Source organism: Scomber scombrus, chromosome 8, assembly GCF_963691925.1.
Source record: "Scomber scombrus chromosome 8, fScoSco1.1, whole genome shotgun sequence".
In the NCBI taxonomy this organism is placed as follows: Eukaryota; Metazoa; Chordata; class Actinopteri; order Scombriformes; family Scombridae; genus Scomber; species Scomber scombrus.
Window position 1 is genome coordinate 24,905,956 of NC_084977.1, and position 23,341 is coordinate 24,929,296.

The window sequence follows — 23,341 nt, forward strand, 5'->3', positions numbered from 1 at the left end:
TGATAATTACTTCCCAGTAGGTGATATAGTTTTACATAATGAAGCACCATGTGTGCAGCACAGTACTGCTTGTATTAACAAGTGGTTGAAAAGGAATAATAATGCTGATGATAATCTTGTGTTCATGTTCACTTTGTCAAGCAATCGAACATGTGAATCAATTCTAAATGTATAATTTCAGCTATTATTATTCTTGATATTACTATTTGTTTTAATAATTAAAGGAAGGGGAGCATTGATTGACTGATTAATTTTGATATTAATTCATAACAGCCAACGGCTTTCAGACCAAAGGCAGTGAGGGCGGTGTCCAGAGGAAGCAGCTGCCCTACTCAGTGGAGACTCCCTACGGCTTCCACTTGGACCTGGACTTCCTGAAATATGTTGACGATATTGAAAAAGGCAATACCATCAAAAGAGTCCACATCCAGCGCAGGGTCAAGGGCCCACCCAAATTCAGCACTTTACCCAGAAATTTCAGCCTCCCAGGGCATGGAGCCAGACCTGCCCCTAAGGAAAAGGATAGTACATGGTCTGGGACGTCCACATTGGGGCCCAAGCCTAAATCACGGGTAGCGGAGGTCCAACAGATTTATGATTTCAGAGCAAGTGAAGGAGGGACTTCCAGCCAGAGCAACAGGGGAATAAGCAGTCTGGGAACTGGCTATGTTTCAGCTAAGCCCAGAGATGAAGGTGCAGGGGCTCAGGGTATGGAGGAGAAATCTGTGGGAATTCAAAGTCGTCCAAACCTGCTTCGAGCATCGAGCATGCCCATCACTCTACAACAGCGTAAAGGTTCTGATTCAAGCAGTCCAGACCGTATTGTGGGAACACCAGAAAATGGCTCAACAGAGAATATCTTCCGCGCTTCACCGGACATAACAGAAAGAAGATGTCTACCCCAGGATCGGGCAGGGCTTCACCAACAGATCACAGTAGCACTGAAGCGTGTCAGAGAGCTGGAAGAGCAGGTCAAAACCATCCCAGAACTAAAGGCTCAGATCTGCTCACTGAGAGAGGAGAGGGAGAAGCTACTGGTTCAACTCCAAGCCCAGGCAAAGGCAAAGGTTACCGCATCATCTTCTACAATAGCCCAAAGTTCTGATGCTGGGACATACACCCTGCCACAAGGACACAGACCTCCAGATGGATTTAACTTGGCTCTGATAACTCAACCCTTTGGAGGTTTAGAACCTGTAAAGCCAATAACAGGAAAAGACAAACAGGTTGTCACAGAGAAAAGTAGAGTGTTACAAAAAGAGAGGGAGATAAGACAGGTATCTGTAAAGAGGTCATCAGCATGTGAAGAAATGGGTGGTTTGTCAGAGCAAGAAGCAAAGAGACAGCCATCAGAAAAATCTGACAAACAAAAAGAGACAATAGAGAAGCCACTGGAACAAGCAGTGCAAAAGCTATCACGGGACATTGCAGGACAGGAATTAACATCACTTAGGGTAGCTATGAAAGATGCAGAGGTTAGCAGTATTCAAGATGGTAATGCAGCAAAAGGAGGTAAGCTTGAGGACTCAGGTAGTGCCCAGAATTTGCACGAGAAGCTAATGATACTGGAGACAAAACTAACTCAGGCTACCCATGATCTAGAGAAAACTAATACTCTTTTGAAGACACAAATGGAGGAGAACAAAGTAAAAGAAGATAGAATACTACAGCTGAGTGAAGGAATGAGAGTGGAGGTGTGTACGACGGAAGCACACAGTAGGCCAAGAAGAGAAAGTATCGATACTGGGACAGAGACAGAGAAAGTAGATTTTGCCAATCAAGAGACTGAGACAGAATTGCCAAATAGAGTAGATCAGGGAACAGACACAGAGAGAATCTGTGTTGAAGTGTGTGTGCCCGAACCAAGGACTGGAAGTATAGATAAAGGAGCAGAGCCTATAAAAGTTGACGTTCTAGACCAGGTGACAGAGATTGAGGCAGAAGTTACTGCTGTAAGCCCACCAAGACCCAGAGCCAACAGCATGGAACGTGGCACAGTAACTGAGAGAGTCGTCACTCAGGATCAAACGACTGAGACACCAGTGGCCGAAAGGGTAAACCAGGTCACGGAAACAGAGGGAGAGACAGACCATCCGTTAAGACCGAGGGCCAGCAGTGTAGACAGAGGGACAGAGACAGAGAGGGTGGACACGGTGGACAGGGTAACAGAGACAGAGGTAGCACAGAGGTCAGACCAGCAGACTGAGACCGAGATGGAAAGACGACAGGACAATAATCCTGCAAGAAACACAGAAGCAGAGAGTCAAGGGACACAAAGTGCAGGCAGCCAGAGAGTGGATGTTGATACTATGGTCAGTGAAAGAGAGGAAGGTAGGGAAGCTAATGAAAGAATCCAAAGTGATAATAGAGATGGTGAAAGTGCTGCCTTGGAAGTTGCTATAGAGAGTGATATTGAAGTTAAAGATAGTGCAGTTGAACAATCTGTAGTTTCAGACATTGTAAGCCAGGTTGAAGGGCCTACCAGTCCACTTGCTGCAACAGGAGAAAATGTAGAATCTAAGATTGAAATAAGCACTGCACAGAATGACACAGAAACAAAAGAAATCCTGCCCTTTGAGAGTGGATTAACAAAAAATGTTGAAACCCAACAGATCCAACCTGTAGAAAAGAAGCAAGAAGAAAGTGAGATTGTGTGTGCAAAAATCAAAGAAACAGTGGTCACTGAAACTGTTGTTGTAGTTGCAGCAGATGATACAGCTATGAAGACAGTAGTTCCTGTGAGACCTCAGAGAGGCCAGAGGCCAGCAGACCAGGCACAGCAGCCACCTATTCAACTTCAGAGTGCTCCTGTACGTCCTCGTAGGGGATCCAGTGAAACTCAAGCTCAGCAGTCCCAGCCTGAGACAAAAAAACAGCCCCTAACGCAGATACAGAGCCAACCTCAGCCTGAGGCTCAATCCCCAGCACAGGTCTCTGAACCACAGGTAAAACAGGAATCCTCATCTCCATCTCAGGTTGAGGAAAGCACCCTTGCAAAGAGGCCTCCAGGGGAATCGAGTGAAAAACAATCCCAATCACAACCTCAAACTGAGACTCAGGGCCCAGCTCCAAGCTCCAGAGATGACCAAACCCAACCCAAATCAATTCAAGCCCAGTCTCAAAAGTCTGCAACTCGACGGGACTCAAAGGAGCTTAAAACAGTACAGAGGGGAACTAGTCGTGGACCAGGGGAAGCCAAGACCCACCCAACTCGCCAGGGGTCGAGTGAGGGGCAACTTCAGTCTCGCAGAAGTTCCGGTGAAACTCAAGCCCCTCAAAAAGGTGCCAGCGACACACAATCACTGCGCAGAGGCTCCAGTGAAGCAGCTCAGCGTCGTGGTTCAGGTGAAGCCCAGGGCTCACGCAGAGGCTCCAGTGAGTCACCAAACTCTCCTGCAGCTTTAGGCCAAGTCGTAACCAGGTTAACAGGGCTTCTGGGGGAGCAGTGGGCACAGCTGGGGAGCAGCTCCGGAGCTCAACAGACGGCCAGCCAGCAGGACAGCCCCAGTACACAGAAACAGACGGCAGGGAAAAAAACAGAGGCAGGGAAAAGAGCAGAGGCAGGGAAAGGAGCATCAGCCAAGCCTGCAGGGAAAGCGGTCCCTGCAGCTACAACAGGCAAACCAGCAGGAAAGCCTGGTCCTTCCAAAATGAGCTCTATTCAGAGTCAATTGGTCAGCTCCCTCAGTGTCCTCTCTGCCTTCTACTCACCGGCCCAGAAAGCTGCTGCTGCCAGCAAACAGCAAGAACAAGGTAGGCCTATGGTTCAGTTGGTTTAGTTAGTCATCCATTGTTTATACACATCAGTTAGTCATGCATTGTTCATACACATCTATGAGCTGAATCACTTCCACTCTCATATTCATTTAAATGACCCTTTCACGAAGCATAATGTATATTACTCATGCCACTCAGTTTTAACATGTCCATTCCGATCTCTACGAAGATAGCTCAAGTTTAAGGTTCACATGTTCAACTCAGTTGCCTTGAGTATCTATTTCAGTTCTTACTTCTCTCCCTTGAACAAGAAGCCCTACAGGAGCAGACAAACATTGCCAGAATGTTTTGACAGATGTTTTTGTGTTTTTGGTGAAACTTGAGTGCTGTTTTGTAGTAATTCAGATGGAGTGCTTAGCCCTGCAAATGAGCACCCTTCTCAGTTGATGTCAGACAATAGCTTTTAATATCAAACTAACAACAAAGTGGTTTATATAAACCGGTTCTTACTTCTAGCACAGTCTGAAAACACACCGACCCTTTCCTGTCATTTAGAAATACTCTCTTCTCTCCTGATATGCTGTCTTATTATCTGTTTTGGTGCCTCTGCCAATAGTACTTTTTCAACACAAACGATTTGTGCACATTATGCAGTACTGAGGTAGGGATGGAAATGAAGGCTATTTTTTATCTTCTTTCTACTTCCTTTGACTTAATGTGTTTCTTTCTGATAATACAGGCTTTAATGCTAAATATTGTAACTGTATTGATACTGTACTGATTGTTTGTTTAGAATACAAAACACAAGGTCGCTCTCACTGACTGTGATTAGATATCAGTTTGACTGTTTAAAAAGAATAAAGTCAGGAAGATTTAATCTCACTCTTGTTTGAATTTTATTACCTTTTAGTCTTCTAGGTACTTCTTTATCTGATACTTTGCCAGTGGTCTAGTCTAGCATTGATATGGACTTTGTGATTTAGTGTCACATCTTCCCACTATTAATCTCCCATTATTTTTGTGTACTACCTGACAGGGAATTGTCTACCTTTCCTGGTTTATTTTCTGCTATGTCTTTTTCTGAAGCTTTTCTAATATTACAGTCATAACTGAGCAGGCCCCATCTCCATTTAATTATTTAGTTTTAGTCACCCAAATCAACTTGCTATTCTGTCATTATTCATATAAGCATAAGCCCTCTTTTATATTAATGCATAGTCGGCCTGCTTTTAATTACAGTAACAGCTTAACAGATAAAAGAAGTAATAGTATTAATCTTGAAAAAATCTTAATTATGATTTAATGTTTTTGTCATCTGTGATGGCAGCAAATTTGAATGTCTACATGCAATACACATTCAGACATCTGCTGTACTTCATATCACATGGGTTCAGTGGGGCAGATGGGAAAACCTTCCATCATAAGTAAGATAAAGTAACTATTGGCTGTCACATGGTGGAAAAAGACATTACTAAGCACTGTTGACACATACACATACTGGAGAGTGCACACATATGCGTACAAGCACTTACAGTACACAGTTGAATGGACTTTCAAGCACAGACCGTCACAGACACACACACATCAAACAGGCGATGTCTTTCTTCACTCCCTTGATGTCTGTCTCGCTATTCTGTTTATGGCCCAGGAGCTGCAGTAAAGAATCACTCTGCTATCCTATCACACACATATTTCATGTTCAAGGGTCACTTTAAGTTCAGCATAAAAGCACAGTGTACAAGAGTGCTTTTAGGTGTTCTTGTGTTGGTGCTTAGATGTATACGCGTTCTAACAAGATTGTCACGTTTTCTTTGTGGTTTCTGTCAACATCTTTGACTTCTTAGATTCTTTTTACCTCAAAGTACACCAGCGTTTTATATATATTGGAAACAGAAACCACTACATTGAAAACTCTCACTCATCCCAGTCATCATTGGATGATTTAAACATCTAAGAGTGCCTCTGACAAAGTTGGGGAAGGTGAAATCACGCGTTGTTTTATTTATTAGGAGGTTAGCAAAAGGATGTATTAATATGTCAAATGTCTGAACGTCCTCTTTCCCTGCTGCTACCTCCTGGATATAAAAGCATCATTCTTAGATGGTGGTCGCTTGGATCTTTTTAACTGGTGGTTTTTGGCTCAAAGCCACATCCTTATGTCCTTGCATAAAACATTACAGTGCCTCTGCACCATGTCTGCTGTCAGACAACCATACCGGGCTTAGAGCCAACGGGAGTCAGCAAAGGAGCCCATGCAGAATCAATTATGGGATAGTTACATACATAAGTTGGCTTGTCAAGGTTGTATGTTGTCAATAAGGCTTATAATCTTCACCTGTGTGTATATATCACCCTGGAAATACTTGGATATGGTAACTGGTATACAAACTTGATTTACTTGAACATGTTCTTTCGAGTCTTACCCATAGCAAATCCATTTTTAGTGTAATTGTCATCAAATAATACTAAAGTGATCCTTAAATAATTTATATCCTCACCTTAATTTTTGTCAGGCACTTTGGTTTTGAATAGCAATTTTCCTTGACAATGCGATACTGCTCGGAAACATTGTCTTTGTATGGAGTATACAGATGGGAGCCTAGTTTGTTGCCAACACAAGGATTCCAAACTATTTGATGGGCTGCACTTTCTTTTAATTGCATCCAGAGGTTCTTCAATATACAGTATCCACCAAGCTCGAAATGTTTTTTGAGAGACACACAGACTTTCACACACTCAGAGAGACATAAATATATTGTGCGTACACAGACAGCAGGCAAATAGTTACACTCTAAAAATCCCACAGAAGCCTAATGAATTTTTTCCTTCTTTCCTTTTGTTGTTCATTTCCCTCGCTCTCTTTCTCACTCTCTGCTCTTCTCTTCACCAGGTCTCAAATCTATTATGAAGAAAAATGGTGTTGCTGACAAGCAGGGGAACAAGGGAGCCAAGAAAAACCTGAAGTTTGTTGGGGTGAATGGAGGGTAAAATCTTCTTTTTAATCCGCATCCACCCTCTGTGTGATTAATATGTTTATGTGGGCTGCAGTTTGTTTTTGTGCATTTTTATGTGTTTGTCTGTGTGTGTACCTTTAAGTTTAATCTCTACAGGAGAATTAACCCTTATGCATCATCTAGGGACATTATTGCAGAGTAAATGCAATATTTAATGTTATTCTGTTTCCATTTCATTTCATTTTTCAAAAATAAGGATTACATATCGTAACCTTTCAGGTTTGTCAGATTTTAATGTGTGCCTGCAATGTGGCTTACGTAGGACGAGCCAGTTAACCAGAAAACAGTGTAGAATGACTTTTAATTCTTAAAAAGGTATAATATGAATATGAGTTTATCTTCCCTTGGTGTTATAAATTAGGGATGAATTGTTTGCATGAGTATAGATGGAGAAATAAATCAGTATTCTCCTTTGTAGTCTATCTCATCTTGTTTCAGGGAAATTAGTACAGATTAGTTACAGTATATATCTATATCTGTATATCTATGTGTGTGTGTGTGTGTGTGTGTGTGTGTGTGTGTGTGTGTGTGTGTGTGTGTGTGTGTGTGTGTGCCCTGCAAGTCAAAAGCCAGGGCCTCAGCCAGCTCTGAGCGCTTCATTTGCATTATTGCCCCTCCTTCCTCCTCATGATAACATCAGATTGTTTGTGCACATCCATGAACGAACCTTCATTCTGTAACCTTTGTTAATAAGGTCACATATTTCAAATCGTATTCGGGCTCGAACATGTACAGATGTATCTGCGAAGTTTCCACTTTGAGTAAGAGTAAAAACAAGAAAAAGAAGTGGAATAGTAGTACCATTATTTACATAACCTCTGGAGCTGCCAGAAGTCTGCAGAGGGGCAGCTTCCAGAAGTGTAAATCAATTGAACTGTAGAGCATGCAAAAATGTTACAGTGGAGCCCCAGAATATAAATATAGACATAGAAATGTGCATAAGTCTCATTTAAAGAAAAATTATGACAATCACAGGTTCTGAGTGTTATGGTCAATTCATCAAAAGTTATAATTATAATACAAGATTCACATGAAATGTCCATTTATCCAATTGTTGAGTATGACAACCCCCTCACAGTTCACCTGAGTTTGACTGCACACACACTGCGAACTAAGTCCAGCTGTGTCTCACACATCTGCTTCATGCTGTTTCTCACCGAGACTCTTTTGAAGACACACTGCCCTGAATTCGACCTCACTGCTGCTACAGCGAGAGAGTTTGTGTACTGTAATATGTGTAGTGCATTATGTGATGTGTGTGCATATTTTTGTCAGTAATGATGATGATTCCTCAGTGCTTTGAGCAAGTGTGCTTATGTCAGCTTCTGGTGATGCTGGATGCAATGTGTGTATGTGTGTGTGTGTGTGTGTTCGTAAAAGCTGTTGAATTTTAAGCAAGCAGATGGAGGTGGCTGGAAGAACAAAGGTGTGTCTCTAGACAGGAAGATTATTCTTTCTGACGGGTCTGATGATATAGTAGGTAGCTGTCTGCTGCTACAGTAATAACACAAAGCACCTGTATACACACAAACACACATAACATTCTTGTAACTTATGAGGAGATTGTTTTGACAGACATCAATTCCCTTGACATGTGCGCAAACCTTAACTGCTACATGGCTAACCATAACTCCTAAACCTAAGATAAATCTAACTTTAACCATAAAAAAACCCAAAAATAACAATGGGTTAAACTCCTGGGGACAGTTTTTTCTACAGATGGGAGGGAAGTCTCCACAATGTGACTGACTTTTGTCTTCAGTGTACAGACACAGACACATTTGTAGACATACATTGTAAAGCATACACAGATACACAGATGTGCATAGTAATCACCCAGTTGTGCAAACTTAGGATTGACAGGGATCCATCTCTCTGTCAAAGCCACAGCAGCCAAGAAGCTTACTGGTTTTTTCATCTCAAATGTACATTCAATCTCAATGTATGCTATCCCCTAAATAGCGATGATAATTAATCACAAGAAAGACCAAATGCATAATAATGCAATGTTTAATAATTTAATGGATTGTAAAATATAATAAAATGGGCCGTTTATCTTGGTCCATTAACACATATCATCATACATTTGTTCTTATCTTCCATAATATTCCTCATCACTAGTATGGGAGTGTTCTGTCTAAAGTGCGTCAGTGGCATCGCCTCCTGCATATTAAGGAAATTGCTGCCATTATGAGATTTGTTTTGTTCTTGCATTCTGGTTCTTACATTCCTGAGCTTTACTCTTTTATGACCTGCTCGCCTTTGCTGTGTTTTGTTAGAGCGGTGGATGAGATCCATTCCTCCCTCCCTGTTTTAAAAATGATCTGCAAACATACCCTAACAGCCAGAATAAATAAGGAATTAGGAGTGCAAGGATCAGCTTCTTTATATATATACACCTAGTATATTTTATAAGACAGGCATACCTTCAATACATTAGATAAGATGCCCCTCATCTAGTTTGGGTCTTGTGAGTTTTGCTTTTCTGGACAATGAATATCTATCCATTGCAGTCCAGTGCTTTTTTTTATTTTTTAGAATGTGATGAACAATATTTTCTTTGACTATCTTTAGACTTCTGTCCACAGCAGGAAGCGTGCTGCTGTTTGTATTTCTTCTCTTTGGATGGTCTAACCTATCGTTGCTCTCCCTTGAGCTCCTCTGGAATCCAGGGAATGTTGTGGCCCCTGAGCATCTCTTGTGGTGTATTTATATGTGTGTGTGTGAGTGTGTATGTGTGTTTGTGTCTACAAATAAGCATGAATCATTCACATTCAAAATAAGCCTCTATCTGATCATTAGCCTTACATAGGTCAGTCATCAGAGGTCAATGATAATGATACACCCCGATTATCACACCCACACACATCATCAGCAGCGTCCACTCCTCCATGTCAGCCTTCTTCACCGTACAAGGCTGTGTTTTGTTCAAGGTCGCATATGAGTGTGCAAACACACCTATGAATTTTTATGTGTATGTTTAACTATGTGAAGGATGTTTTGGATATGTGGGCCAAGGCTGTATTAAACAAGCATCTTTTTCATGTCACACTAGAGTTGAAGAGGGGAACGACCTGTTAGTATGTATCTAGCCTTGGCCCATGTTGACTTTACTGCTTTAGAGGTATTTGTTTTAGCTGCTTTGGTGTTTCTGCACACATACTTTTTTTTGGGAGCAAATTCTTACAGCATCATTTAAAAATAGATATCTGGCCTTTTTAAATGTCACCCTAAGTCATTAAACACAGGCTAGAGTATGGTAGAGGTTTATTTTAGATGGAATAATCTGGATTGTTTTGGTGATTTTGCTCTCAAAGTTGTGCACACGTCTGTCACCTACCAGCTATGAGACCACATCTAGCGAGGAGTCCAGTGGAGATGAGAAGTCCAAGATGGAAGCAGAGGAGGAAGACAGCTCAGAGCCAGAAGAGGAGAAGGAGAAGGAGAAGGAGCCCCAGCATGAAGAGAAGCCTGAGGAGGCAGCAGAGACCCAGGGAAAGGATGCAGAGGTCTTACCTGAGGGAGGAGGTGCAGCGGCTGCAGAGAAGGAGAGCGAAAGAGGCCTGTTGGATCCAGAGACCAGCCAGGAACTACTGGAGGAACAGGCTGAAGGGTGAGACATAGAAACAGTGAAAGAAAGGGCCTTTAAAGCATAAATCAGTACTAAAGGTTAATTAAACCAAAGCTACCATGGCAACAATGCATCTCGCTATATTACCAGTATCACCAATTAAAATACTTCATGACATTGTGACTTTTCCCATAGAGATGTGTGACATGTGATGTCATTGAGGCACAATTGAGTGCTTTGTTGTGTCCAGCTGCAGCCTGCATACTTTGTCTGAGACAGGTGCTGAATGATGCTTTAATATAGTCCTCACACACACACACACACACACACACACACACACACACACACACACACACACACACACACACACACACACACACGCACACACGCACACGCACACACACATACAGACACACACACACACACACACACACACACACACACACACACACACACAGAAATCCAATTAACACACTCTAACCTACTAACACTTTCATTCAACCCCATCTTAACTTATTATTTCTGCACATACACACACCACGTGCATAATTATTTCCACATCAACTTTAAAGGTATACTATGCAGGATTTGTTGGTTGGTGTTTCTAAACACAGCATTCAAAATTGGCCCGGGCTGAGAGCTGTCTGAGAGAGATCTCAGACAGTCACGGAGACACATAAACACACTTCACACACACACAAGTGACAAGGATCTGGGACAAAAAGCTAATAACCAGCACTGTTGTCCTACCTGTCTCTGATTGATCTCAGGTATGTGAAGAGGGCTGAGGGGCCAGACAGTACATGAGGCCTCTGGGACAAGGCAGGATTTATATTAAGTCATCACTCAGCACCTATCTGATCTTTTGTATTTGTGTGTGCTTGTGCCTGTATGTGTGTGCTATTGCCTAGTGCAGTACACAGTGAGAGCGTCATCCATTCAGGCTATGTGTAGGATCTATAGTATGACTATGTGTGATTTATTATCAGAACGAGCACTTTGTGGATATTATAGGGCAGTGAATCAATATAAACTGTTACCATCAAGGTTTGCATGTGCTATCAATGTGTCAGACTGTTGACTGATGTGTGAATGAGCCGTGTAAGTCTGTAAGGCATCTTTGATCTTTTGTCCTCATCCCAGACATATTTACACAGAAGCCAATGTAGCTGGCTCTTGGCCATATGCTATACATTCTTGATGGTATTTCCACATTAAACCTGAAAAAAAGTAATGAAAACAATGGAAAGAACAGATGTGGACTGTTCTGGGTTAAAATTGGATATTTTTTCACTGCAAAATATACCTGAACTGCTTGAAAGTTCTTTAGACAAGGAATTTTACAGAAATGTATCCAGAATAGGTCAAAAATCACTGCTCCTTACTGTGTCTTCTGGTCTTTGTTTTCAGGGAGAAAGTTGAAAAGGCATTTATGGACGCTTGCCTCTATGTAAAGGATCGTATGGAAGAGGTTTCATCCCCAGATAAAGAAATGGTAAGGATATCTTTTAGCCGTTTTGATTCTTCAAAGCTGTGGTTAATCTGAACTGATTTGACTGTAAATGAAGGACTTACACATTTTATAATCTGTATTTGGTTATATGTGTATCTTGAAAAATGATGCCTTCCTCTTTTTTCAAATGTAGTTGTTGACAGTGATAAAAACTATTTTTGTTTAAGAAAAAAGGCTTCAGATTGATTGTGGGTGTTCTTTAGGAGCTGTATGACTTCAATGTGAAGAATAATGTGTAGTAATGTGGCTTAGTGACTGTGAGACTGAGTACATTAACTTCTGTGTGGACACTTCTGTTCTGGTCAAAACTGTCCTCTGTTTTCCCAAAAACAAACAGCGGGTTACCAAGAACATCAAAGCACTCCTAAATGTGAAGGAAAGGGTGTTCAGGTCAGGGGACAGGAAAGCAGGAAAGAGGGTCCAGAAACAGCTGTCAGTGAATATCAGAGAAGAAAGGGAGGCATATAGGAGGAAGCTGGAGCGTAGGGTAAACATCAGAAAAACACCATGGATATGTGGACAGGCATGAAAACTGTCACTGATTACAAACCCAGCAGTCAGATAGTATATCGACAGAGCCAACGAGCTGAACCATCTGTTCAATAGAATCGACAAGCAGCCTCACATTGATCACTTAAATCAACAGTCTCCTAGCAACATTAACACCTCCAATCTGCTGACCATCTTTGCTGACCAGGTGAGGAGGGTGCTGAGTAGACTCCCCTTGCAAAGGCTGCTAGTCCCTGTGGCATTAGGCCAAGGGTGCTCAAGGGCCTGTACCCCCCTGGTATGTGTTGGACTCCAGCACCTCTTTAATCTCAGTTTATGTCTGGGGAAGGTCCCTGTGTTGTGGAAGACATCCTGCCTGGATCCTGTACCAAAGAATTCCAATCTCAGTGCCACCAGCGACTACAGACTGGTAGTGTAGACCTCACACATCATGAAGACTTGAAAAACTGGTGCTGGATTCCTTCCTGCCATTCTTCAAGCCTTCATTGAACCCCTTCCAGTTTGCCTACCAACTATATGTCAGAGTGGACGATGCCATGATATACCTGCTCCACTGTAATTACACCCACCTGAACAAACCATGAGGTGCAGCAAGAATTTTTTTTTTTTTTCAATTTCCCAGCACCTTTACCAACATTGAGCATACCCTGTTGGGGAAAAAATGACTGCTATGGAGGTTGATGCTCCTCTAGTGTCCTGCATCATGGACAACAAAGGAGTTGGTGGTTGACTTCAGAAGATCCATGACTCCTGATACTCACCTTTCCATTAGAAGGAAGATGGTAAAGATGGTACAGGAGTACGAATACCTGGGTGTCCACAGCAAACTGGACTGGACCAGGAACTCTACAGCTAGAGTCAGCTTTTCTCTTGCAGGAGCTCTGGTCCTTAAACATCTGTGGCACCATGCTGTGGATGTTTTAAGTCTGTTTATGAGTCTCTTTATATGCTGTGATCTGCTGGGGCAGAAGCCTGAGGGTGGCTGATACAAACAGCTCATTCAGAAGGCCACCTCATGGAGCTGGACTCTCTGCATGTGGTCGTTCAGGCAGATGTGTCGACAGTGTTTTTGTTATTACTCTCACTGACAGGAGACAAAAGTCCCAACTCCAGCTTTAAATTACTGTTGATCACTACTTCTGCACATTCACAATAGCTGGTAAAATACTGTTAACCCACATTATACTTGTCATTCATTTTACATTTGAACATTACTGTTAATTTACTGTTAAATTACTGGTAATCTATTTTCCATATTTCCATTTCTGCACTTTTGTCCATAATGCGATTCAACATTATACATTACTTCTTGCACATTTAGATTGGTGCATTTTTCTTTTTATTTACTGTGTATTTAATAGTATTACTATTTTATTTTACAGTAGTTTTCGTCTTTTTGCCTGTTTACCTTTTCCTCTTTACTTCCCCTTTTCCGAACCGCGTGTTGAACAATTGAGCCGTTATAACAAAGCGAGTTCCCTGCAGGGATCACTTAAGATTTTCTGAGTCTGATTCTTACAGTGCTGTTTCTCACGCTGAAAATGCAAACTGTAAAAATAATAATAAAAGATGTTCAGGAAATAATAAAAATGCTGTCACTGACAACTTTTCCTTTGATATCTTTTCTCTTCTCAGCGTCAAGTTTTAGTGGTGCTCTACCAGGAGTGGTTCAAGATCTCCAGTCAGAAAGACTCGCAGGCTGATACTGTCAGATTATACCTGCGGCAAGTAGGCTTGACCACACCTACTCTCCTGCCATATGTAGTTAACTTGACAGATGGCAATGGGAATATGGCCCTCCACTACAGTGTGTCACACTCCAACTTCCCCGTGGTCAAACTGCTGCTGGATACTGGTGAGATGCAAACACACACATTGTAAGTTATTTGCTAGGTAAGGCCATCAAACCCTGTATAAAAACTCTCTTACTTATTGCGTGTGTGTGTGTTCAGGACTATGTGAAACGGATAATGTGAACAAGGCTGGCTACACCCCAGTGATGCTGGCTGCACTGACAGCTGCTGAAAGCGCTGACGATCTGGAAGTAGTGCAACAACTTTTGAAGCTGGGTGACGTCAACGCACGCTCCAGACAGGTAATATACTTTATGGTAGCACCTACTAATGGGCTTTCTTGTATAATCATAGAACTGACTTAATATGAAAGGAGTTGTTGAATTACATGAGGTGTTATTGCTGTAAAGAAAGTTATGTTTCAGGCATAGTGCTGCTGGGAATTAAATAAATCCTCTGGGGAAATCAGGGGACGTTAGAAATTTCTTATAAATAGGTCACATTGCAGAGATAAAGCATAACATCAGCTGTTTTTTTCCCGACAGCAGAACATCTTTTATGGAAACTAAACAAAATTTGTTTAAAAGGAAGTGAATAGCATTTTAGGGTACACATGCAGAATGAGGCCACAGGAACCTGTAAATGTGCTGTATACACATTTTGAAATTCATGAGCACAGTGTGAGAAGTTTATTTTCCTTTTAAAAATTAACTTTGAGAGTTCGTTGGTTGCAGTTTAACCTTTTATTCTACACTTCATTTGATTTTAGCCAAAAGGCCGAGAAGCGATAACCTGTATTCTGACAGTGAGTCACCAGCATTATATCGCCAGATACAAAGATTCAATTAAACTTTACTTCTTTTGCTCTTCTGAGTTTTGTCACTTTTGCTCACATTTCCTCCTATGCTTCTTCCTTTATCCCTCTTTTTTTACTCCCTCTGTGCTGCATCACTCATTATTAAATCTCCCTGTTTCCCCCTCATACCTGCCCCCTCGCTGTTTAATTGTAATCCTCTCTATTTCTCACTCTTTCTCTAGACGGGCCAGACAGCACTTATGCTTGCGGTGAGCCATGGGCGCGTTGCCATGGTGAAGTTGCTGCTGAGCTGCGGCACAAATGTAAATGCCCAGGACCGCGAGGGCTCCACCGCCCTGATGTGTGCCAGTGAACACGGACACACTAATATCGTCTCTCTGCTGCTGGAGACAGGACGCTGTGACACAAGCCTCACAGATAAGGTGAACTGTTTTACCGTAATATTTAAATTCACCTACTCGAATTGTATAAAGACTTATGATAGTATGACAGATGTGTCAATTCTTCTGTTTAAGAAGGTATTAAAGTGATGTTCTGTCCAGTTTAACATACAAGACCTCTTTAACACCTTGTTCAAACTTCATGCAGTGTGTCTCAACCGCTTTTCCTTTTCCTGTAACTGGATCTACATAAAGGCATCATCTGGTTTCACTAAAGTACAAATCTATACATTGCCAACCACACTTCACTGCATAAACTGTGCTATTCCATTTATGTTTTCGGTGTGCAGCCCAAATATACTGAATCACAGACATGTGTTTACATATTTCAAATATTAAAAGGCTTTCTGTTGGAAAAAAACAGCTACGCTATTGGGTCACCCGTGTCCCAAGTAGTAGCTTATTTATGCAGTACATGGAGGAAGTGATGTGGAAGACATTGGATCAGTACTAAGGGGATGCTCAAGGCTGAAGCTGGAGATTTCCTGTCTGTGCTGTCTCTGGTTTAATTCAAACAGCTATGACTCTTCTATAAGGGTTAATTTTTTACTCAGATGCCAGGAATCACTGCGTCTTTCATTCATTAATGATTTGCTGCTTGTGCTACATGACTGACCAATTTAACTCCTAGATCCCAGCTCACACAATCCGTATGTCTCTAGATATTATGCTGCCCCTGTGGCCAATGTGAGGTGTCTGGCAGCTAGGTCCTGGCCCCTGCATAAAGGGTGTTCATTATATAGCATTTTTCCTTAGTGGCTAAATATGATTTACTGTATTCTACTTTGCAGTCTGGGGTGCTTAGTTAGGGAATGCCATGTCATGACTGGGGACTTGCAGGAAATGCTGTAAACATTGCAACACTGTTGGTGCTGTTCCAATAGCATTTCATAAGACCCTTGCACCTCCACACCTGCACTCACCTACAGGCTTTGACTCTGTTTCCCTAATAGTCAGGAGTTTGTTTTCGTCACTCCCCATTCAACACCATCTGTCTACTGCTTCCAGCACTTCTACAACATTACAGCATTTCTACAACACTCCCACCTGCCCAGTCCACGGGATCTGACCTCAGAGGGCACCTTACCTCGTATGTTCTGAACAATTAGCCAAAACCTTGAAACACATCCAATAAAACAGTCCAGTGGGTGGTTTAATTTGGATTTGACTGCACCTCATGGATAACTGAGATGGGTCTATACACACATATTCTCAACTCTAAAATCAACCATGTGCCTCTGGTTGACAGTTGCTTAGTGACAACACAAAAGTCCACACTATAGATAGTGTAACAGGGGACAAACATCTCAAAACTGAGAAAATAAGAAACTGCAGCCATTCTGGCAGGCAGTTTTAAATTATGCAAGCAACACCAACCTGTCAACAAAGTTATCAATCAGAACATTCACACTATTTTGTGACCTGTCGTCATTAAAAGAATGGGAAACACAGAGACGCACTGCAAGAATGATGAAGGAAGTTACTGACAGCGTTATATTACACTGCCAGCTCAGTCAGCCAGCAAATGTATAACTCTGTGTGTTAATTGATGGCTCAGTGTCAGTCTCACAGCCAGTCTTAAACTATAAAGAAATGGGCTTGCATAGGGTTTGCTCGGAAGAATGGTACTTTAGCACTTAGTTTTTTTCTGCAGTAATAATCACATACTTTGACTGCTTAGCATTTTTATATAGATAAAATAAAAGAAAGAAGGGATGTGGAGTAACACAGTGTGTTGGTCAGTCATGGTGAGAATTTTATACTTTTAACTTAGTGTTGCTGCAGTATTTGTGGTCTTGCCTGTAAGAAATGAGGTTTAGAATAATTTTATATTAATATGACAAGAAGTGATATCTGTTTTCTCACTGATATTTTATATCTTGCACTGTAAGCTTTGGTACATTTTCGCAACAATTTCTGCATGATGCAAAGAAGCTTATCAGTAGATATGATAGTTTTTGTTGCATGTTTTGATGTTCAATTCGGGAAGCAAGTAATTATATCCTTTTTACGCAAGTGTGACAAATCATTATCTCAACTGGCATAGATAGATAGATAGATAGATAGATAGATAGATAGATAGATAGATAGATAGATAGATAGATAGATAGATAGATAGATAGATAGATGTCCATGTGCTATTTCAAAAATGATAAAATACCAAGACTTCTTATTCCCAGCTCTTCCAATTATCTTTACAGCACAGTAGTATTGCCTCTATCAGGGCAGGAGCAGCATATTCACAGGCACTGTAATGTCCTGTAACCAACACAACACTGCCACTGTCAGGATAAGAATATTCATTGCAATGTTTTTGATATGCAACTGTGACATTTTCTCTTTGTTTTCCCTCAGAATGGACAGACAGCCCAGTCGGCAGCAGAAGGATCCTCCCACCAAGACATAGTTGACCTTCTGAAGGCCCACGCTGAGGCCAAAACCTCTGAGCCCCAGTCTACCACAGACCTCCACTGAGCCAGGCCGATGCTGTTGACTCCTCCAGACCACCCCAGCTCGCCCACCCCAACGCCTGTTTCCAAGACCCTCTCTAACTCAACAACACAAAGGGAGGGAAAAGCTGAAATAAAAAGACATGGTGTCACCCTACAGAACGTTCTCTGTATGAGGGTGCATATGCTGTGTTTACCCAGGAACTTTAGGAGCTCACATACAAACCTCTGAGACTGGAGCGTCCTACAATGTACGCCCACAATTTTCTTCCACATCTCTGCCAACATGCCCCCTGGGTGTTTATGGATATGCTGCATCAACCACCCGAGTGGACAGACAAGAAATAGGGCTGGTTCGCATTGATTAAAAGGCATTGCCATAGTGACAAGTCTGATTGACAGGATATTGCTCGGAGAACAGGATGTGAATATAAAGCGAGACAAAGTGGCAAGCAGATGGAGATGAACTGATGAACTGCTGCTAATTATCATCAATCTAGCTCTTCAAGCAAAATACTAAGCACATGATCTACCTTTTTAAATATTATACAAATATGACATAAACAATGACATTATTTGTATTTTTTATTTTACGACATTGACATCATTCTTTTCATATTTGGACATAAGCCATTATTAAGAACATAGCATATGTAGAATGTTATTCTAATAGATTATAATCATATACAAACACAGAATCTGTATTTTCTACTGCACTTTTTTTTATTGTGTTTGTGTAAATAGTCCTCTCTAATATCAGTGTCCAGAAGAAGCTATATATCTCTAAAAGTGTGAATTCTAAAGCAAAATAATAGAGTATAACTTCTGGTCAAATTTCATATCACCCAGTGGATATTTGACATCATTCAATGTATTGTTTTTGTTATAGTAATCCTGTTTTTTTTGCATATTGGGCATGGGTGATCATTATCTGTGAATTTCAGCTGAAAAAGAAATCGCTCTGTTGGAGATAAAATGTTTAAAGAAATGATTTTTTTATAACCAGAATATAACCAGATTATAGAAAGACTAAAGTCTTCTACCAGGAAGATTGTACCGTACAGAAGATGCTGCATGACAATACACAGTTACTCCCTCTGCTGGTTGTCATATAGTACTAAAAAACAGTATGTTGTAATACTGTCTGTTCTCATGATTAACATCTCTCTCTCTCTCTCTCTCTCTCTCTCTCTCTCTCTCTCTCTCTCTCTCTCTCTCTCTCTCTCTCTCTCTCTCTCTCTCTCTCTCTCTCTCTCTCTCTCTCTCTCTCTCTCTCTCTCCGTCCCTCAGTTCAAATATGGTGTATGTCTTGTTCGCCTGCTTGTTTCAAATCAAATCATGTATGCAACTGCTACAAAATGCACAATGAATGTCAGGCTGGCTGTGATACATTCCAAGAAAAAAATGTAGCAAGTATAACTATAACGGCATGGATCATGTGACTAACAGAGACACTGTCCGTGGAGATGGCAGATATAGGAATGAGTCTGGATATTTTTTTTTTCCATGTGTGACAAGACATTTAATCTCTTAAAAAAACAAAAACCTTAACTCAAAGATCTGATTTTCCCTGTCTTTGAATTATTTACAGTAGTTTATTTTGTTTCATATTTCAAAAATGGAGAACTGACAAGATGTTTAATCCTTAAAAAGTAATATGGGGTTTTAATGTCTTGCAGTCCAAGATGAAGCAATATGAATTGAATACTACCTTGTCGATAAGAAACTGGGTAGGTTGGTCGGCTTTGTCTCAAGCCTTAAATCAGACGGCCTTCCTATAGTGTAGAAGTGAGACGTGTGAGAGTGTGGTCTTTTTCTCTTGTTTACCACAAACTTACACCCATATTCCTAAAGTCTCTTCAAGCAGCAGTACTGGTCTAATAAGATGTTTACAACTCAACAGTTCCCCCCTCAGTGACCACCGCAAGATTTCCCAAAATGTAGGTATACTGCCTCCTCAATTGGAGTGGGGTTGTTACAGGTGAAGCAGATCTCTTGATGAGGTAAAGAAGGTTTTGCTAGGGTCACTGAAAGGGGAATTTAAAAGGGAAATACCACTTAGTTTAACAACTGCCATATCTGTGAAGATCCATGAAGATCCAGTCTGCACTTACAGCCAGAAAATAATTCACTTTCTATCTAGGGAAGACTCTAGACAACCAGTCCGTATTCTAAGGTTGGATCACAAACTCTGGAGAATTTACTTATATAAAAAAATCTACAGCAGCAGCTCCTATTATTGTTTTTGGGAAGCTGGATTACAAATGCATTGCTTTGCTTCAATCATGATTAAATTAAAATGTTTCCATGCCTATGTAGTGTTGTCTGTCTGAGATGCAGTGTGATCTGACCACTAATCCTGCACCAGTACTCTCTCATTCCAAGACACTTTATAAATATGGGTGCTAATCTGGAACTATGTAGACTGACGTGAAAATAGACAGATATAAAGTATCTTATATATATATATATAGCTCTATTTACAGTGGCTACAGCAACAACAGTTAAATTCAACAGTGGGTTTGTAATCAGATCATCTTTATTTGTTTGAGTTGCAATGTAATGCAGATTTTCTGAACAACAATGCTGCATTTAACTCCTGTCAGCACATCTGATCAATCTGTGGTTGTCTATATAGTAAGAGGCAGAAATGTGGGTGTGTAGCTTCCTGCATTTTGGACAGTCAAAGGATGATCAGATCTGTGCAGTGCCAAGTATATCGTATATCCAGTCTTCCGTGCCTGTGTATTAAGTCTTTACGGAAAATCACATCAATATGTTTAATCCAGTGTGACCCAGATGCAACAAGGTTTCATAACTGGCTGAGCACCAAAGACCTGAAATCAAATCTGTTTCACATGGGGTTAAATATATATATTTTATCTGTTCCAGTAAATCCGCCAAATACGTGTACATACAGTATTGTGAAAAGTATATAACAAGTATTGTCTGACAGTTTGCTCTAAAAATGATATGAAGTATTTATTCCAAATGCTATATTTTTACCATATATAGTATACTTATGTATGCATGGATAAATATTCCAGTGATTATGTTGGAGGTGAATTTGGGGATACAGCAGTGGATGATTGGAAATGATGTCGAGTGTTCCCTGATGATGTGATTATTGGGTGGTATAGTACATGTGTGATTTGACAAGGTTGTGGACTGCGTCATGTGCCCTTTAATGCTACCTGTGACACTTGTGGGGGAAAATATGAAGCAGATTCGACACTTGCTTAACCTGTAAGGGCAACGTCTCCCTTGTTTGAAACTCTCGTCTGAAAATCGAAGTCTATGTATATGACGGAGTCAAATGTAAAAAACCTGTACTTCTCTGTAATACTCCTTGTACAACGGGCTTGTATGTTACAAACCAGAGAATTACTTCTAAATAAACAAATAAAGACTTAAAACTCCTTAAATGCCTATTTTCAGGTTGTCCTCTTTCATTTCCAACAGAAAATATCAGCTTTACATATAAGATGGTCGTGTCGTGTTTTCAGCAAAAAATAGTTAGAAACTGTCATTTTAGAAAGTGTTTGATCCAATGCTTTTGTACACTTTTAACAAAAAACAAACAAAAACACCTTTTATGTACCAACTGGCAGGTATTTTTTTACTACTAATTGTATATTATTAACCCTTACATACTGTTAATATTCTGACCTTTCCCAATATCCATCATAATTAGTCTCTATACCAAATTTCTGAACCACACAACTACGTTTTACTATATTTTATTCATAAATACCTGACCAGTCATAAATGAACAAGTGATAAATGCTAAATTAAGCTTTCAGATGGTGGGGAGAGTGTTTTGTTTTAGGTTTTACAGTATTAGTTTAGAGAGAAAAAAACATTCAGATTCACACTGTTACTTTTCAATGTTACCTGAAACAAGAAAACTCACACCATCATTCAATTCAATTTAGATGCATTTAAAGGTCCAGTGTGTAGGATTTAGTGACGTCTAGTGGTTAGGTTGCAGATTGCTAACAACTGAATAGGCTACCCCTTCCCTCCTCTTCCAAGCATAGGGGAACCTAAGGTGGTCGCAAAACTAGCGACAGACACTAAAGGCCTTCTCTAGAGTCAGTGTTTTATTTGTCTCTTCTTGGCTACTTTAGAAACATGGGAGTTCAACATGGGGGGCTCTGTGGAAAAGGCATCACTTCATATGTAGATAAAAGGTTCCAAAGGTAAAGAAAACACAATTACTTCATTATTTCAGGTGATTATACACTAATTAAAACATACTTATGAATATTATATTCAATTTCTGCCAAGTCTGTTCCAGTAGATGCCGCTAAATTATCCACACTGCTCCTTTAAATGAGATGCCTACAACTTTTAAAATTTGACATTTTTAACAACTATGGGTCAAATTTTACCCAAATTTTATACACAAAAGTCAAAAGTCATCTAGTTGATGTTTTCTGATGCAGTGAAAAGTGAGAAGGCATGCCTATAATATCACTGTATGCAACAAATGGTGCAGTTTTTTAAAACTAAATTTTAATTTTAAGTAAACAACTGGAATAATTACATCCATTTTTATTTCATTATGATGCCTTTTTATAAATGACACACCAGATGGTTTGTTAATCCAGCTGCCTCACAGTGTAAGCACATTTGTAGCTTAAATAGGGAAAACAGAACCAAAACTATTGTTGCTTTGTTATGAAAATATGAACCAACAATACTTGATAACTTCCACATTGAAATATATTACACATGAAAAAACATACATTCAATTTGAAACATACTGTTTTGTATGTATCTAGGACTACTTCATTATTATGTTTAATATCAGCTATCCAAGTATACAGTCTGTTTAATATATTCAAAAATAGTGAATCTTGTGAAACACCATCTGTTGATATTTGAACACAGAAACAGATAACATGTGGGTTTTGAATAATTATGTGAGTTTCTATGCTTGGGCCTCATATCCAGGGCTATTTCATGGTGTAACAACAGACAATGACCAGCAGATGGTGATATTACTGTGCAGTAAAAACACAGAGGCTGCCAGTTAGGCATTTCAACCTCAACAATTATACACAAGATTTTAAGACTTCAAAAAGAAGCAAGTTTCTACATGAAATAAAACAGTATTGTCCTCTGTATGTTGAGAAATTATTAATTATCCATATCCGGACTGAAACCTGCCTCTCTTCACAGATAGTAATGAAAAAAAACAAAAACACTATCGATACCAAAAGAGAGCGTTTTAAGCAATTAAACCAAAGAAGAGATGGGTGCAGCAATATCAGGTAACAGCTGGGATAGTTTATCAGGGCAAAAAGGCACATGATAAATATTTCTGCCTGATCTCACACTATGAGCATGAACACTTCTTCAAGACATTACCCAACAACAATCAGTCCTCTCTTTCGCACTGAGTTCTTCACTTTAAGCCAGTGAAGCCAACATAATGGACAATTAGGTGTGCCAATCATTAGATAAACTTGATCATTATTCCATGTTAACTGCTTGATTTCCTGAGGGAC

At 40.4% G+C, this 23,341-nt stretch overlaps 1 protein-coding gene across 1 annotated transcript in view; it reads left to right on the forward strand.

Moving 5' to 3' along the window:
- kank4 (KN motif and ankyrin repeat domains 4) overlaps positions 1 to 18,099 on the forward strand; it is a 73,106-nt gene extending 55,007 nt beyond the window's left edge. Inside the window, exons 3-10 of the mRNA XM_062424503.1 lie at positions 274 to 3,753; positions 6,608 to 6,701; positions 10,075 to 10,344; positions 11,713 to 11,797; positions 13,961 to 14,180; positions 14,278 to 14,420; positions 15,157 to 15,357; positions 17,731 to 18,099. Coding sequence (XP_062280487.1) covers positions 274 to 3,753; positions 6,608 to 6,701; positions 10,075 to 10,344; positions 11,713 to 11,797; positions 13,961 to 14,180; positions 14,278 to 14,420; positions 15,157 to 15,357; positions 17,731 to 17,850 — 4,613 coding nt within the window. The 3' untranslated portion in view covers positions 17,851 to 18,099. The remainder of the gene's footprint in view (positions 1 to 273; positions 3,754 to 6,607; positions 6,702 to 10,074; positions 10,345 to 11,712; positions 11,798 to 13,960; positions 14,181 to 14,277; positions 14,421 to 15,156; positions 15,358 to 17,730) is intronic.
- Positions 18,100 to 23,341: the final 5,242 nt, after the last annotated feature.